This window comes from Ammospiza nelsoni, chromosome 2 (genome assembly GCF_027579445.1).
Source record: "Ammospiza nelsoni isolate bAmmNel1 chromosome 2, bAmmNel1.pri, whole genome shotgun sequence".
Lineage (NCBI taxonomy): Eukaryota > Metazoa > Chordata > Aves > Passeriformes > Passerellidae > Ammospiza > Ammospiza nelsoni.
Genome location: NC_080634.1, coordinates 91,906,652 through 91,925,907, shown reverse-complemented (window position 1 = coordinate 91,925,907; position 19,256 = coordinate 91,906,652). Strand labels below are relative to the sequence as shown.

The following is a 19,256-nucleotide window of genomic DNA, read 5'->3' as shown; positions in this document are numbered from 1 at the left end:
GGAGTTATATGAGAGCAGGTGATTAGAGCAAAATGACAATTCCTTCAAAAATAGCCCTGTAACATGCCTGTTGTTGGAATTGTTTCTTTAGGTATTCCAATTTGTACAGTCATGGTCTAATTTGCATTTTTTTCATTGATGATTTTCTGTTAAAATGAGAAAACCTTGAAAAAGGTGGCTGGAGATGGGTGACATTAGAGAAAGACATTACCCTTGGGGGCTGTAGCCCTTCAAAGAAAGCTGCTCCGTGTCCAAGAGGATCCCACAGGTGATCTGACATACTGTTTCATTTTCGAGTTCCAGAGTACACGGTAATGTTGATACACGATAACACAGCATCTCAAGTGGTACCATCACATCCCTCACAGATGGAGAGTAATTCAGCATGCTGCTACTTCAGACTGTCATGAGTGCTGTTTATGGCTAACCTTTTTTTGTATATTTTTTTAACAAAACAAGATGCTTAAAATCACCAGAACTGAAGCATAACAAACAGCAGCGTGGGTAAGACTGTTCACTTGAGAGAAGGATTTTGCCATTTTCCTGGATCCTGCTTGCTTTTAATGCAGTGGAATTCTTTGCATTTGTGTTTGCAGATTCTCACCAATCCCAACCATCACTTTGTCGACAGCTCCTTGTATAAAGATGTTATTTTAGTAGCCTGGGATCCTGCTCCCTACTCTGCAAATCTGAATGTGGTAAGATATCCACTTGGACCTTTTTTCCCAATTATTTGAAAGTACTGGAGAAAATTAATTTACTACTTTAGTCTCCTGATTCTCCCTTTTCACCATCAGCCCCAGGTTCTGTCTGTATCTGAGTGGAGAATGCTATGTCTATAGGACTTGGTCAAAATTGGTTAATTGGTCACAAACTTTTTAGTAGCCAGCATTTATACTGGAAGGGACTGTTCTGACATGCGAGGATAGATGAATAGTGGCATTTGTTTGATAACACATTCCTGTTTTCACATAACAGTGAGTTTTCTGTGTGTTTGCCAAGGAGGGAGCATTGCTAGATTTCTGGAGTAGGTTTTATCAGGAAAGGTGAAAAACTGCATCAATTTTTCCCCATCTTCCCCTCTGCCTTCCCAAACAAAATATAACATCCAAGTGAAAATCTCTCTGGGTGCCTTCCCCATTTCTCAGGCCTCCTCCCCACCAGCATTCCCTTTATGTCCACTGTCCCACTGCCATCTGTGCCCTGCCGTCCACCCCCTCACTGAGAGCAGCAGATGTCCATCTGCTTGTCACTGGGGGAGTCTCCACTTTGGCTGTTGCTGCAGCCCCAGCAGACAAGTTGATCTGATGGCTTTTGGCACAGGGAGCTCGGAGCTGAGCAGGCTGCAGAGTAGAAAGTAAACCTTCATCTGCTGCACTCCCTTAGCAACAGATGCCAGGGGCTGCCTGCTCCCACGCAGGCTCCATCAGCCTGCGTCACGGCTCTGCTGCCTCCGTCAGGGACGGGCACGCTTGCAGAGGAACACTCACCCCCAGGCCCAGATAGCATGCTAAAGCTCTTTGAACCTCTTCTTTAATGTGGATCTGTGGGGGAAAAATGGTCTTGGCTCATCCCACAGCAGTCAATTACTTATTGGGAGTTTCTGTATGAAGGGAAGAAACAGAATAGCCCAGAGTGAGTAATGTCTTTCTAGCAGAAGCATCCACCAGTGCAGGCTGCTTTGCTACCTTTGCTTCTGTTCTGTAGAACCCAAATGAAGGCAGTTTATGCTATTGTACATGTAGTGTTCAAAAATGTTTCTTACTATTAAAAACCATGTGACTTTTTTCCTCCAGTGGTATAAGAAACCAGACTATGATCTGTTCACTCCCTACGTACAGCATCGCAGGAAGAATCCAACCCAGCCGTTCTACATCCTCCATCCAAAGTTTATATGGCAGCTCTGGGACATAATTCAGGAGAACACTAAAGAGAAGATACAGCCCAACCCTCCTTCTTCAGGGTTTATTGGTAGGTGTACCAAAGATGGTCCCAGTAGACATGTTAGATTAAAAAATTAATTTCAAACGTATACATTGCGTGAGGATCAAGTCCATACATGTGTACTGTGTGCTTTATACAGAATCAATGACTAGCAAAAACACACAGTATGAGAACTAGAAAACAGCTGGGTGAATTTGATGTTCTGCTTTCTTGCCCTTTGCATCCATAGTATGTCTATCATATCCATAAAACATGCATATATCTATGAGAAATTCGTATTATTCCATATTAATGTATCTTTTGAGGACCTAGTCAGTTCTGAAGTTCCTCATTGGGATCATAGAGCAGAGAATCCTCAGATGGCAGATCATGTAGGCAGGATGAAATCAATGGCAGGCTGAGCTGTATTCTCGACATAGGCCAAGGGCTTCTAGTGCTCAGTCTGAGCACTTCTCTTCTTCACTGGAAGCAATAGAGTTCCACTGTATTTTTTTTTGGTCCTTCCTTAGTATTTCTGAGGGCACAATTTGGCACTCTGCCCACAGCAGGTTCTGTGTGTGGACAGGTCTAAGGGATGCAAGTAGGCAGAGTGGCAAGGCTGAGTCAGGGTCATCCTGGCTTATGCTTCTAGACTCACAGGGCAGTAGAGCTTCAAATACCATCTTCTGCTTTGGAAACTCCATCCTTTCCTCACTGACATTGTGAAATTGATCTGATAGGTATTTGCTGCGGTCAGAAAATGGTTTGGTTTTTTTTCTTTGTATTTGAATCTGAAAGCAAAGACACCTGAGATTGCATCTGATATGGGAAAGTCAGTTTTGAACATTTATCTTGGGTTCTGTATGCAGTAGTGGCATCCTAGGTCACCTTGGAGCACACCAAAGGCCTTAGAGAGGATTCAGAAGCTCCCAGAGGGAGAATACAAAGGTTTCTGGGAGATGCCCATCTTTGATCTTTGCCTTGAGTGGGTTGTGCATACTTGGAACATGAGTGGAAGGTAAAGGAGGCCTGGTGTGTTGTTGGCAGTTGGTTACTTCTTGAAGTGAGGTTTTTTTGGAACCTGCTTGTAAAAATTCACAGGGAGAAGACAGTTCATGCGAAATGATCTCACCAGCTGCGTTTTGCAAAAGTGTTTCTTGTAGCAATGAAGCTGTTGATAAAAATAGGTTAACAGCTGCTGATTGTAAGAATATTGAAGAGGATCATTGTGCTGTCAATCTGTAATTCCACTATACATAAAAAACACTTCAAAAGCTTTCTTTGAAGAAATGGAATTAATTTCACTATGAGACTAGAACAGCAATCTTCAATCCCAAATCTAAATGTTAGTGACAAAAAATATCCTTCAAGCAGAGAAAGCTTTGAAAATATAAACCATTAAACAAGCAAAATTTTAACAACAAAAGCTATGCAGATAAATATACTCTGTGTACAGAGGCAAATTTGCCTTCTTCTCTAGTGGGAATTTTATTTATATTGTTCTTTTCCAAGGAGCAGTGCTTTTTGGTAGGCTGTTACTAACTTTAAAGAAACAAGGTATTAAGATGAGCTTATTGGATGTCATTTCCACCCCATTTCATAACCAGCTACTGTTCTGATAGATGTATTTTACATATTTTATTAGGGAGAGTCTTCCTGTTTTGATGACCTTATTGAATTAATTGTATTGCACAAGTAACATAATCTAAGAAAGAGCAAATGCATATTGTCAGGGACATAAAGGGTAAGGTAAAGCATAAAAAATAGAATGCAGCTTGGCAGAAAGCTGAAAAGTCCTGTTGGTCTTCAGTTCAGGTATCTCTCAATCACTCATGCAGCAAATAATCCTGTTGGAACTGAGGCTGGCAGACACAAATAGTGTACTTGTATGAAAGGGGAATGCTGAATATTGAGCTTCTACCTGATCTTATAAAATCTATAAAATTATTTCCTATAGAATTAGTAGAAAGATTGAGTAAGTGATACAAGAGAAAACAATTTATTAAATTACCACACTACTAAATGCCACTGTACTTAAAACAGCTAAATTAAGGAAATAGACTGTTGTTAAATAGGGATATGAATTTTTACAGAGATATACATTCCTGAATCTGAGCAATTTCCAGCAAGGACTATGATGATTTTAATCATATAGAAAAGGTTACAAAAATGGTTCTGAGTCAAGTGAGGCACTTTTGTTCCAAGCTTTTTTGTTGTTGTTATCTTATTGTATTTCATATTTCTGGAGTCCCATCTTAACAGCTCCTCTCTGCAGCACAGTTCCTCATGGTTTCCATAGGGGCTCCTCCTGGGCTCTCGACCCAACCCCCTTTTATCCCAGAGCCCTTCATGAGCTACAGCTGCTACCCAACCAAGGATCCCACAGCTGTAGCTCATCCAGAGCAACAGGACCCACCTATCTAATACATAGGACTCTCACTACATATATATATTCACAAGGACTCCTTTATAACAATACATATATTCAGGCCCCTACACTTTTTAGCTTCCATTAGACCCAATTTACAAAACTGGACAAATGTACAAATTCAAACATGGAAACATCAGAATGTCTCTTCACAAGTGTCAAGAATGTTTCAGCATGGTCTTACACTGTTTCTTCAGTAATTACATTTTTCTCCTGACAATTGTATATATTCCTGCTGCTTGGCACTATTTATAAGAAACTGAATCTTGCCAAAGGGAGGATATTGGTGGAATGTGTCCTCAAGGTGTTCTTCTGCAGCAATGAGTCAGCATCCTTCCACAGTGACTTATGTCAGGGGACTCTTTTAACATGGTTAATAACTGTATTACAGTACTTAAGTCACAATATTATTAAATCTCTCAGAAAGGGAGCCAGTGGGGAAGAGGAAGTCTCTCACGTGCTTTGATTTTAGAGGAAAGAGAGAGAGAGAGAAGAGGTAGAACTTCTCCCCTGGTTTTTCACTGCCTGGGAGCTAGGGAAAAGAATGGGTTTCGCACTTGCTGGCCCCCCTGCCTCCCTCAAACCTTGCTAGGTCAGCTCTGCACAGGCTCAGTGTTGCTGAGGAGAGGCAGCAGCATTTGATAGCTGTGGATGGGTGAGGGAAGCACAGGGCATGTCCCAGCTGTGGAGGGGAAATGAGAGGATGGGAAGAGCAGGATTGGTTTGGGGAGGGATGGTTTGTGGGTAAATGTCCAACAGGGTAAACCAACCTTTTGATTTTAATCTGGGAGTCTCTTTTGGTTTGTTTCCTGAGACACCAGCATGGACTTTAGCTGGCTTATAACTTTGCCTTTTGTGACATGTCATAGCTTAACTAATGCCACTCCTCACAATAAACCATTTCTTTGTCTTCCTAGTCTAATCCTTATAAGAGCTTTGAGAAGCCATTTCTTCATATTTTTGCATTGCTTTTGCAGCTGCTGCCTTCACGCTTCTAAACAAATTTCTGCACAGTATTCTCATCATCTTGCATTAGCATTAGGCAATTGCCATGGTGGCTTTTCACAGTTAAAGTTGTTGGTTCACATTTGGCTGAAAATAAGTTTGCTAAATGAGTATTGATATGTTTACATCTCATCTTGGACTTGGATCTATGCCATTTTTCTCAGAAGATAGATAAGCTTCCAACCATCAAACCTCAGACTTGGATTCCACTGGCAAATCCTAAATTAACTCTCTTACTAGGGAAGGATTTGCCCTACCTTTTGGCAGAAGTAAGTCACCTCTCACTTCCTGTTAATAAGTCTTTCATTGTGAAATGTGAACTCAGTCTTCCTCCCTTCTTTCTGCACATATCAAAGCTCAGTTTTTAATTGAATCTGATAGTATATAAAGTGTCAGTCACTAATGTTGCCATTCTGCTGTAAGAACTGACTGTTCCTGTACTGTCTTTGGTAGCCAATGCAAACAGCCTATTCTGACCTTAAATTTTTGTCATCTGAAGACCAGGAGTAAAACTGCAGAGTTTCCCAAGGGCAGCATTCTGTGCTTATTGGATGGGATGGAACATTAGCATTTGGAAATTCTGAGAGCTTTTTAATAATGTTGAGATCATATAAAGGCTTTTCTTTGGACATTTTGCTCCTGTCCGCTGTTTACTTAGTGGATTTTCTATAAATTCCTACTTACCATAGTCCATCGGTACACTTTCCTGATTTACCTCTTCAGAGGTGACTTTAATTGAAATTCACATTTTTGTACTGTTAGAGAGCAGTGACTTTTATCTTTTTAAAAGCTAGCTGAAAGCTGTGACTGCAGTATTTTGGTTTGTTTTCAATCAAAACATGACCTGTGTAGATTCTTACATTTTAGGCTGTCACTGTAGGTGGTAGTTTTGATATGTGCTAGAAATTTTAGCATAACATACAGTCCACTGAACACAAAATAACTAAGCCCAGGTTACTTTATTGTTGGGAGAAGGGAAATGTTGCTTGAGGCTTTACAGTTGACATTCCAGCTTTAACAGTTATGCATCAGTAATAGTCAATAACATTATTTTAATCTTCATTTGCATGCATCAAGACAATAGTACAAGCAAGGCTATCATTGCACTGCAACATTAGCAGGTTGTTGTATGACTAAGAACTTAAATTTAAATCAGCTTTGGAGAGCATGTTGCATAGCAGTATACAGCTGACCTCCAGCTCTGCCTAGAAAAAATGCACTTTCATGAACTGAAAGAAACAAATGGACATATTAAGAGTTGCCTTTGTTGCTGTAATTCAGTTGCTTTAACAGCAGTTGGTGCAGGAGCAGAGTAATGCTCACTCTTGCCAGCTCAGTGTTGTTCAAGTATTAGCTCACAAATAAATAATACCTCCAATACATAAGCTTCAAATTATTCTTACTCTAACAAAAAGGATGCTGAAATTTGAGTGTCTCCTCCCACTTCTCAAAATGGAGACATAAAAGAGCAAACTGTCCTCTTAAATCACATTTAAAAATTTATTATTCTAGTGTGCTACCCAAAATTAAACAATACATTTAGAATTACATTATATTACTGGTCAGTATTTTCCAGTCTATGCTCATATTATAGAATGTATTATTGTGATTAATGTAGAGCTTTTTGCATTCACGAAGTTATAAACATGTAATTTTCAAGGTCTACTATGTAATGCTAGTATCTATACATCAAAGATGACAAGTATTGCACAAATTATTAAGCTTAGGCACAGGGCCATTTGGTGACAATTCTTTGATAAATAATTTGTTTTTCTTGTGGTTTATATTTTTCACATAGTTCATGAACTAACCAGAGGCGAGAGAACCCTCTTTAAGAAACAAAGTGTTTAAAAAAGCCAGAGCTATTTTTACTGCATGTACCAAAGAATAACTGAGGCACATTTGGCCCAGTTTCAAGGAGTTTCCCGTGGTATCTGCAATCCAGTCAAGACAGACTATAGTAGTAGACTATCACATAGAATATTGTAACTTCTAAATGCTTTATGCTTATTTGTAATGCTTTCAAATACACAAACTTACTAGTATATACAGCTAAATTATTTTCTGTAACTGAATTTACAATGTGTGTGAAATGATACATTATGGGAATGAATCAGATTATGTATATTTAAATGTTTTCAACAGCTCTTTCATGATGTTATAATGATTCTGTGTTCTTGATGTTTGAGTTACACTTGTAATTCTAGATGCTTTCATACAGCATCTTTTGATTAAGATATATTAAACTATATTTTATTTATTTGTAAACTAGAAAATATTCTTTTTTAAATTAGAGTGCTAACCACAATGCTTTATTGTACCATTCAATATTCATGTTGGAAAATCAAAATCTTTGGAATTATTCAAATTGCCAAGAACAAATAACAAAAAACATTTTCTCCTTATGATTAGAATCCATAGACCATGTTCATTTGTAAAAACCATCCATGCAAGGAATTTAATCTTCATATAATTCTGGTTTAAATGTCCTCAGTGCAGATTGTATAAGCTATGTTTATTTGTGCCATTTGGACTGAGTTTAAACTATACCCAACACTTTCTAACATCAAGGGCATCTTCCTAATAGGAAAAAATAAAATTACTACACTACACTTGATCTTAACCAAAATGCCAAGAAGAGAAAACACACTTTTCTAAGATTTTTGAAATACTGATGTATAATATTTCAAAATACGTGATACTCTTTTGGCAATCTACAATTGCCCTGTTATAGCAAAGTTGCATTTGACTGTTTCTCTGACAACCACATCATTTCTTTGGAATAATAAATTTTATAGTATTTCTAAAAGAGTATTCTATGCTCACAATTCTTTTTTTTTCTTTTTTTAAAATGTTCAGTTGGGTGTTCATGAACATTGCCATTCAATTATAAAGCATTCACAAAGCACACCTTTGAATGTTCTACCACAAAACAGGCAAAATTATTTTGCATTTTTCCATTTTTACAATTGTAATCCAAATGGGACTTAAAAAAATCAAGCAAGGGTATTAGAATTAGATTAGAGTGGCCTATGCAGAATTATCTTCAGTTGTGATTTTGAATGTCTGGTAGCACCAGTTACGTTTGTCAAAACTAAAATCAGGCTGGATAACCCTGACCTTTTCTTTAATGTGAAACATGGATTGGATATTTAAGATCTGAAAAGCTTTTTTATATTTAGATGCTACAGACAGCCTATAGACTTTCAGGTTTTGCATTTTCTGAAGTTGTGCATGTCTACTGGCCTTCCCTAAATACTTTGTAATTCTGTTTCTACTCCCATTCCCGTACCTTAGTATTTATGAGTAGTAGAAAAAAACCCCATATCTCCCATCAGCTTAATCCTTGCACCTAAATTTGCCATATCTGTATGGTCCATGTCTGGGTCAGTCAGAGAGCGGGATTTGTGCTTCCTGACTTCAGCTGGTTCCAGTGCAGGTCTGTACTTGTGTTAGTCACCCTCAGAATGATTAGAGAAAAAAATACCTCTTAAATATTGCTGTGAGCCCCAAATTGTCCTCAACCTGTGAAATTTTCATCCCATACTGGGAGTACAGCTATCCATGCTGCTGCTCAGGCTTCTCCTATAGCCAACAGAAAAAGAAAACCCCAGGAGCTTCTGGGGAATGGCTTGTATGATCCATTAGACATGCACTGCTTCCTAAAAGTGCCTGCTTTCTTGTGCTGACAGCAAGGGAGCCGGTGATACTGCACCAGGGGCACATTTGATCATGCCTATTTCTTCTCATTGTGCTTCTGGAAAAGAAGCACAGATTATATTATTTTTCATGTTGCTTCAAAAGCTACTTACACAGGAGACTAGAGGAGAAGGTTCTTGATAGCCAAGTACCAGACTCTTATTTTTGGTTTCAAGTCAATGGAGAGAAACACACGAAAAGGACAGTTCTCTATAAGTGAACTATTCAACACATCCTAAAGGAGATATCTAAAATAAGTCAGATGAGTTTGCCCTAGAAATACCTGTCTCCAGCATTGTCTGTAAAGAATACTTTAAACCAGCAAGGTCAGAGATGGGCATGAACAACTCAGTAAGATTAATTCTGTCCAGACTCTGTATTGTGTTGGGACAATGACTGTCTCATCCTGTTTATTAATAGCTCCTTAGGTCACATGTAAGACAGTCTGTGCTGTTTTATATATATAATGATTGTACATTGACCTGAAAATTGTTTTAAGGACTGTTAGCAAAGACAAATATTGAAGTGTATCATATGGAAATTCTTCACCTTACAGGCTATCAAACAATGAGGTTTTCATTCATACTTATAATCCTGGAGGAGTGTTGAGATATGGAACAAAGTCGATGCAGATTGAATTGGTTGTGTTGAATTGGGCAGTGATGTGAAAAGTACAGACAAAAGAAATAAGTGCAAAGACCTACTCAGAGGGTGGTACAGGGATAGGACATAAACAAGGCACACTTTGGCACTACAAGTGTGGGAGAAAATGCCGAGAAATTCAGCCACAAAAGAGAAACTTAGAAAGCAGTAATACAGACAGAAATGTGTAAAGATAACAATTGGGAAGCAACTTTGGACTTCTCAGAATACACAGGCAAGCAAAATGAGTTAATGGAGCCCAGATTAAGTCTGAAAGCAGTTAGGCACATTCCTCTTCTTTAGCTTTGAGACTGCAACCAAAACATTAAAGTTCAAACACAATGTAAAAAATATTTTGGGGGTCATGTAAGTGGCACAAAGCAATTGGTGATTTAAAAAATTTACATCCCTGAAGCTAAATGGAGGAGAGAAGGGAAGGTAGATGAAAATATAGACAGCTTGGCACACTTATATCTGCTGGATAAAGATGTCAGTAGCCCCCTGCACTGTTAAAACCAAGCAAAGAGAGGAGTTAAAGAGTGGTATGAAAACATATGGGATTGAATGTGAGACCTGTAGTCCAGGGAGCTTTGTTGGCAGTGCTGTTTTAGGGACGTAGGTAAAACAACCTAGACACATGGCATTACGAAAAATATAGAATAAAACCTGAATATATCTTAGTACATGGGCTGATGTAAATGTCCTAGTGGTCTAAATTGCTGCTATTCTTTTAAAGATGCTCAATTAACATTTTTTGTAAATTGAGTTTGCAGCAATGGCTCTACAACACTAGGGCTGTCCCCTGTGGAGGGGTTTCAAATACTCCAAGGCATGAGACAGAAATTAAACCATTTCTTGTCTATTTTAGAGAGGACTTTATTTGTACAAAAAAGATGGCTTCCTTTCCAAAAAGAACATTTTTTTTATTCTTCTCCATCCCTTTGTTTTCTTGTTTTGGTTTTTTTTGAAAGCAGTGCAGAACAGCAGGAGCAGATCATTTCAAGGGAGAATCTGGGGGCTCTGCCAGCTAAGTAGAGGGCCCTACCTCCTCAGGTTCATGTGTTATCCTGCATCTCACCCACAGACGGCTTGGATGGAAATCCTGGTTGTACCACACTGTTGGTCCCATGGGCTGGACGTCTGTAGTGTTAGAGGTGCTAAAGGAAGAACAGCCTGGCACTGACCATTGATTTTGCCCAGACTAGAGCTTGAGTATTTGATATGTTCCAACACAAAGCCTGTTGGAAGTGCCAGGTGTGCTCCTGATTCCACCAGGACAGATAAGCCTCTAGCACAGGGACAGTTCTGTGTGTGGTAATCTCTAGTAGTTGTTGTAGCTCATCTTTCAGACTTCAACACAAGAATATGCTATAACTTAGTGGATACCACTCAAAAATAGTCTGCCAAGTCAATGTCTTTCCTCCTGCCAAACATCATTGTCCAGCACAAGCAAAAATGTAAGCAGAAGTTATGGTTATTTATCAACAACCTAGACTGAAGTCCCAAGACAGAGTCTGAGTGGAACCAGGCAGGAAAAGTAAGGAGCTAAATTAGATAGTCCAGTGTGCCTTTTTGGTTGATTCTGGAGAACACTGAACCACTAGAAGGTAAAACTCTTCCACTTCTAAGTCCTCCATTAACTAATTTACAGGAAAGTCAATGATACTGCTTAAAATTTTGTCATTGTTGAATCATGTCTGGGGCTAAGTGATTAATTTTCTGTTTTTAAGAAGTCACAATTTTTGTTCTTGGCAGTTTTTCAATCCCACAAATGTCAACTTCCTTTATTACTTGTAGAGCTAGCTTGGTAATGTGGCAGTGAAATAATAAAACATACTTTGGTTAAGGCTTTTACTTTCCATCAGAGCCAGTTTTTCTAAGATGTTGGTGGTATAGCTTTTGAAGTTGTCTCTGGGCACAGGAGAGAAGTCATTTTACTGTCTGTTTCTGGATGTGGTTCATTATTGCACACGTTTCCACCATCTGCCTTCTGATCCAGCTGGATAACAGTTACCTTGGAATGGTAGGTGGGCTCTCCATCAGTGGAGGAAGGAGGTTGGCAGTGGAAAAGCTGGCGAAAGCATTTGTAAAACTAAAACAACAAAAAACCAAACAATTCTAGATATAGCTGCTTGGCAGGTCACGGTTCAGAGCATCTCTATAATATCTTCAATGCAAGGAAACTTGGTTTATTAGGATTGTACCTTTTTTTCACATAGGGATTAAATACTTTTTCACCATAAATATGTGTTTCTTGCTGCTTAAGACTAAAGTACACTCAAATTTGAGAACTTCAGAATCTATATGCTTAGTTTTACTAACACTGTAGATTCTGTAGAGTGTAAAGCTGTAAACAATTATAAAATATTTTCAGAACCTTTAATTTTTGTTAAAATATTTAATCACAGAAGTAATTGGTTTTCAGTTACTTCACACATCAGGCAGGGAAAAGTCATTTTGATAATCTAATGATACACAGCAGGGAGAACATAGGGTTCTTTTCATTAGGAAGCATTGAAATCCCTGCATTCCCAAACTGCAAAATGAACTTCAGAAAATGGCTTTGCTTAATTAAGAAACAAAAGTAATTTTTTATCTTCATTCATTTCACTTCTGAGATCTACCCAAAACACCTTTGATGATGCCAAAGCTGTTGTGTAGACAAAAGCCCCAAACAACAGTTACATTAATTCTCATCTGCAAGTGCCAAGTGAGCAGAGTTACACCCCTACCTCCCCTGAGAGCTGACAATCCTATTCCACAGATAGAGATACCAGTAATGCTACAAGTGCCTCAATACATTTTCTACACAAATTTATTTTCTAAGTGAAATCTTAAAAAAAAAAGAATGGCGTCCAAAACTTACTTCATGTCACTTTCCTTTTGCATGGCTTTATGAAACAGAAAAATCTTCCAGGAGCTGTGATTGATGTGAAAGTATTATAGTTTAGGCAATGTTGTTGGTCATTATCTGGTACTAGTCCATCTGAAAAAGTGCAGCTACAACAGCAATATTTCTCTTGTTTCAAGGCTATAAAGACTGCAATTGATGGTGCTGATGATAGTGTGCCATTGGCATGTGGCAGAAAAAAATGAGTTGGCATTTTGTGGATTTCTCCTTGCTGGAACAAGGAAGTGGTGAGGGGCTTTTCCTTATGGCAGCACTGCTTTAAGTAGGAATTCATCTCTGGTGCCTCTCCATGAGACTTGTCTGAAGCTGTGGGCTTCTGTGCCACCACTTCATGGCTGATGTTTCTTTGTATGCCCTTCTGCATGTGTTGCTGCTTAGAGAGAAGCAAGTGGATGGGAAAAGTGGAATTTGTTCAATTTCAGACTAAGAAAGACCAACATTGCAGTAAGGTGGAGATGTTTCAAGGATTCTTGTGAGGAACGTTTTGTGGGCAGTCCATAGAGTAAATGGTGGGAAGTGGGAAAGAGCAGTCTTCTCACTCAGGAGGCTGGTGGTGACATGCAAGTTCTTTACAGGCTTTTCTCTCTTTATGACTGTTATCCTACTCTGTTGACTCTACAGGGACCACAATCTTTATGTATCAGGGACAAGTGAAAGCTGCTCAAATAAAAGGAACAATTGCTTCACTTAATGATTTTACAGAATGCTTGAGGTGTGTGGCAGCAAAGAAAAGAAAGAAAGAAAAAATAGATTGGATGACTGCAGGGAAATTTCTGCAAGAGAAGTGGAAGCTGGTGTTCACTTTTGTTTTCACTTCTTGTGGCAGGTATCCTCATCATGATGTCCATGTGCAATGAAGTGCATGTGTACGAGTACATCCCTTCGGTGCGACAGACCGACCTGTGCCACTACCATGAACTCTACTACGATGCAGCTTGCACCTTAGGGGCCTACCATCCCCTGCTCTACGAGAAGCTCCTGGTGCAGAGGATGAACAAAGGTTTGCAGGATGATCTGTATCGGAAGGGGAAAGTCATTTTGCCAGGGTTCAAAGCTGTCAAGTGCCCCAAACGAAATAATTTCCCACACTTCTGGAAGTAATTATTACAGAAACAATGTGCAATAAGGTACTACTGCCGTACTATAAACAAGAAGAGAATACTTGAAAAAATATATCTTAGACCAATCTAGTCTTGAGTCTATAAATTGTAATTAAGTAGCAGGCGTGAGAAATTCTTCTTTTCTGAGCCTGAGTATTTATTACTGCTTTGCAAATAGTTACAGAATAAAAGCAAAAGCTTAGTTCATGAAGGTGCAAAGGACATATTTAGGCAGAAATATAATGTATCATTGTTGGTGTGACTGTCAGAATTTGTCGGTGGTCTCATGCCACATATGCTAGACTGTAAGTTTTTTTAAATGAATTTATTTAATTGTCAAACCTGGCAACCTGAAACAGCCTCCATTGTTCATGTATGTACAGAGCGGCCAGTTGAACAATGCAGCATTTCCTGTGACTCCATGGGATTTTCACACTGTCCCAGAATGAAGCAATTGCTACTCCAAGCTGTGCAGTCGTTCACTAGAGCAGACTTTAGTGCCCGTTCCTACACAGGCTCAGTTCCAGGCCTCCAGCTGAACAGGGGTTTAGGGTAGCCCTGAAGTGTGTGCAGTCAGAGATGGCTGCACACAGCTAAACCAGCTAAACTACCGATATGGTTTTGGATGCCAGTCTCCCATGCTCACACTGACTGAAGAGGGAAGAGAGAAACCATTTCTTTAGAGAAAAAAGAACATATTTGTAACCCAATTAGGAAGAAAAACTCTCCCTGAAAGGACTATCAGGAAGGTGTGAGATGGAAATGGCGCCTTCCCCCGGTCTGTAAAGATACAAAAGATCCAAAGAAAGCCAAGGGAGGCTGTGCAGCATTCACTGATTACACTGAAAAGCAAGCATAGAGGGGCTCACCACTTGTCAACAAAGATAGCATTCAGGAATGCAGACATTATTTTTACGTGTTTCATTGGTATCTGAATCAAAGTCACTTGTTCACAAGTTCTTGCTGTTCAGAAAGGCAAAGTTTTCTGACAAAAGAAGATGATATCAACATTTTTTACTTAATGCTTGAAAGACTATAACCCAGAAAAGCTGTAATGCCTGCAAAAAAACCTGACAACAGATTGCATATGGAGATGGTTTGATATTTTCATTCATAACACACAAGGACAATATTCTTTAAGGCAATTCTAAAAGTTAATGCTCTAGAGTGGTTTTCTCTCTTTTTTGGTTTGGTTTGGTTTTTTCCCACCTGACTGTACATTTTCTTTTAGAGTAAGTTCAGCAGGAATATGTGGACACAAAAGTACAGGTATATCCTACTCTTATCCATCCAGTAAAGAAAGCAGACGGCTGAAAGGGACATTGAAAAGAATAGCTGACTGGTTGTAGTAGAAAGTGTTTTTTGTGTTTTGATTTAAGCAAAAAGCCTTTTGCCAGAAAGGCAAAGAAAAGTAAATAATTTTAATGACTATTTCACCTTCAATTGTAATGTAAGGATAATCATAAAATCCTTTTTCTCTTGCTCAGCTCTTTGGGAAGCGGTATTGGAAGGATCTTTTGGAAGGATTATTTTCCTTCCTTGAAATGAGGAATAAATATCTTACATAGGACTTAGCCTTCTTTTTGGGCTTTATGATGATCTTAAGATTCTTCTTGTTGACAGAAATCATGTAGATGATCTAATAACTGTACTTCTGTGTTGTATGGAAAGTTATGTCCATAAGGCATTTTGGTACATATCAAAATTAATAAGTTTTACTCATACTGGGCTTGGACTCTGGATGTATTACACACCAATTTCTTTTTAATGTTATGTGTGGTGGCAAATTTCATTCTTGAAGTTAATAACATTCTTATTTAAATGCATGGAGGATAGATAGCCTACATGGAACTAATCTATTTTTCCATATACTTCATACCCTGTTTGCAAATCATAAGCAGTCTAAACAGTGCAATTAAATATGTGTCTCTCTGCTGTACCCTGGGTTAGCTATGACATAACTCTAAAGGAAGAGATTTTAGCTTTCTAAGACTAGTGAAGATGCTACTTTTCAATAAGCAGGAACTTCTAGAGTTCCAAAAAGAAAAAAAAATCCCTTTGACTGGCCTGCAACCACTAACTTTTAATTTCGATTTTCACAAAGAAGAAAAATGCTAATTGCATTGCTCAACCACCCACAGCAAGATTATGTAGTATTATTTATTCTCTCAATAATTTTTCAGAATAATCAACATAGCTGTTGCTTACACAGAACAAGGCAAATGATAACGTTTCATGTAACAAGTGCTAAGCATACCTACTCCATACGTCATTTATATACCAATGCAGAATCAGGTCTGTTATATAAGGAACTGTATGTTTTTTAATTTACTGGACTGCACACTCAAGCCCTTGCAGCCAAAACTTTTTCTTTGCCATATCCTTCTTTATATGGCAGTCAGCCCTCCTTCCATAAGTGCAAATGCAGTTGTCGTAGCACCATCACCTCAGAAGATGCTGCAGAGCTGTGCTGCAAACGTTTGCTCACAGAGGAGGAAGACCAACCTGTGATGCCAACCTTTAAAAAATGAGCCTGGAATGGCTTTCTAACACTGGTATCCACTGTGATGTTTTACTGGTCTGCCTGCTCAAACACATTGTGGCTGTTTAAAGAGCATTTTCTCTCCTACCTTGTCTTGTCCTCCTTCGGATTCTGGCACAAGTGCGAGTGTGTTTAATCTGCTAATTGAGGGCTCCCCTCCACTTGCTGCAAGGGGTGAAGGGGCAGAAATAAAGGGGAAACATAGAGGACCTGCAGAGCTGCTTCTCTCACCTCTTCTTACTCTCTGTGGCATTGGCATTCTGGCTTTTATAAGAGCCCTCAGAGTGTTTTTGAATTCATGGGCATTCCCCCCTCTCTTATGAGAGCTGAGAAATGTTTGCAAAGAACCACATTCAGTAAATTTAAAACAGTCAACGTGTAACAACACTGAACCACAGCTCTTCTAAAAATAATGGGTGAGAGTGCTGGGTTTAGATGCATGGTAAATGCAGCAATGTGAAAGGAGGTGTATTTTCTCACCAAGATCATGGGACTTTTGGGGGAAAAGATACAGGCTTGGCTTCATAGCTCTCCCATGTGGCTGTCCCACACTAACAGAGTGGGACAGCACCTAGACAAGAGAGGTTTGCACAAACCTGGTGCATCTCAAGGTGCATCATCAGCCAAGCAATTGCCTCTGCTATTGGGCCCCTGAGCTCCCTTTGCACTTGTAGGCTTTAAATTTATGGAATTTTACTGACAAGTAGGAACAAGTTGCCTTCAAACACTATTGAGCCTCATTTCTGTGCCCTGGTGCTGTGGACAACAGTTAAAGTTAACTGGAACAAACCAGAAACACAGCAGCCGTTTAAGGAAATGCACTGAGTTTATGCTGAATTTATTTATGCTCCTCTTTCCCCACTGTGAATTCTGTAACTTTTCTGACTTGCGGTGCTCTATTATTTTATGCATTCAGTTTTGAATGGTTAAATCAAGGTATTCTTTTGTTAAATTAGAAAAAATTATGAAATATTTTGCCTCATTTGGAGCCAAAATCTTTTTACTAGAAAATAATCATTATTTTGTTCAATTTCTCTACAGTTTTAAAGGTTACCTCAGCATAAACTCATAGCTCAGTCCGTCCTTGGATTAAACTACTACATCTTTTTTTTACCTTGTTGTGCAATTTTATGCTGTAGAAACTCTGGTAAATTCAGTGAAATTACCATGATGTACCTTTGGAGAGAGAGAAGGGTGATATAAACACTAATGTATTCTGTACAAATTTAATTTAAGCATTTCTTGTCTTTGGTAAAGACGTTTTCTTTGGTGAAGACATCCGAATTCTGAACTTGTTGCTGTAGATCTCTTGCCAAAGTCAGAAAAACCAAAAGAGCTGTTTTTTTTAAATGAAGACAAGTGTCTACACTCACTGGTTGCACAGACTGAGCACAGTCATTTAAGAGACTGATTGAATTGAACAGGAGTTCAAAACACATGTGGAGCAATCCCTAGTGGGGTTTTTTATTTCTTTTTTCTTCAGAAGTTTTTAAGGATGGAAAATGCCATTTGGACGGTGACACAGATGTACTATGAAAGGAGTATTAAATGCATTGGCTGCAACAATAAATGGTTACTATTTTTCCCTTCACGCTTTCTAAAGTTGATGCATATTTAAATGAAATCCTGCTTTGAAGTAGGCAATTCAGAAGCCTGCTGTTAAAATTATTTGAATCTTTCCCAGCATCTGTCCTCTCACACACAAGGAGGATACCTGATTTAAAAATGTTTGAAATTAAAGTAGCCCATGTCAGGGGTACGTGAATCACTTAATGAATTTTGACTGTCTTCTTTCTGGCTTAGCAATCAGATTCAGAATTTTGTCCTTGAAATAAGAGTTGTGTGTAAAAGCCTTACTTTTTCTCATACCATCTCATCACTCTTTAAAATATGTAGTCATTGAACTATTCAAATATAGACTGTGTACTTTTTTAATAGCTTTGAGAATTATTTTGTATGATGATTTTTTTAAATGAATGTGTACTCTAATAACAAACCTTAAGATTTTACAGGAGTCACATTTTTAAGCAGTGTTTGTATACATTTTAACACTTTTTATATTTTCTATTATGATTTTGTATATTTTTATGTATACACAGTGTACAGATTTTTTCCTGTAAATAAAACATTTGTTTTCATTTGTTTAGGAGTGCTGGTCTTTTCATATTGCCTTAAATGAATGACACTGAAATACAGGTGGAACAAAACAGGGAAGGTGCCTGTCAGTTCTGCCCACAATTTCAATGAGATCTGAAATGGAAATGGACAGCTAATCTGACAAAGAGGTATCACAGTAAACTACATAAAAAAGGCAAATATTGTAAAGCCAGTTTTATCCTAAAGTGAACATGTGCACCCGAGCAGATGTGCTAGGATTCCCTGGGACAATGTATTCACCATACTGCTCAGTCAATTTATGAGCAGTAAATTTCTGGTGATTGTCAAGCAAGGAGGTCATGGATTGTCAGGTATGGAGGTCGTGCTCTGATGACTTGGTGATGTACCTGAAATGCTGATACACTTCAGCTAAATGGCTGTGCTACACATTCAAGGAATCCAGTGTTGTCTTTAAGGGAGAACGGGCTTTTAAATAAATTATTAATTAAAATTAAAAACAACTTACCAAAGGGAAAATGTAACTTGCCCTTCAGTCTGTGATAAGTACTGTATAATTCAACCACAACAAGCCAGCTCACATCCATTAAATGTGGGGCATACTGCTGCTCTTTGGTAGTGCTTGAACTACACAGGGGCCTGAGTTGGGCCAGTGGAGGTGCTAATCAGTGTTTTCATCCCAGGGACTCATCTTGAGTCCTTGCCAACGAGACAGCTGGCTACACATTAGTGGAATGATAACAGTTGGATTGCCATCATGTACTCTCCTGGCAGACAGCAATCACACAGCTCATCCTGTGTATTGCACCAGCTCCTGACAGGCTGTGTTGAGGGGCTAGTTGCTGCCATGATACGCCAGTAACACCTCTCAGAAAGCTCACATCAGTGAGA

General features: G+C 38.8%; 2 protein-coding genes across 2 annotated transcripts in view; one reads left to right on the top strand and one right to left on the bottom strand.

Moving 5' to 3' along the window:
• The window catches only part of ST6GAL2 (ST6 beta-galactoside alpha-2,6-sialyltransferase 2), a 172,785-nt gene extending 154,508 nt beyond the window's left edge, over positions 1–18,277 (top strand). The window contains exons 5-7 of the mRNA XM_059466902.1: positions 597–698; positions 1,797–1,971; positions 13,435–18,277. Coding sequence (XP_059322885.1) covers positions 597–698; positions 1,797–1,971; positions 13,435–13,709 — 552 coding nt within the window. The 3' untranslated portion in view covers positions 13,710–18,277. The remainder of the gene's footprint in view (positions 1–596; positions 699–1,796; positions 1,972–13,434) is intronic.
• The window catches only part of LOC132070245 (pinopsin-like), a 69,818-nt gene continuing 62,135 nt past the window's right edge, over positions 11,574–19,256 (bottom strand). Inside the window, exon 4 of the mRNA XM_059466903.1 lies at positions 11,574–11,789. Coding sequence (XP_059322886.1) covers positions 11,574–11,789 — 216 coding nt within the window. The remainder of the gene's footprint in view (positions 11,790–19,256) is intronic.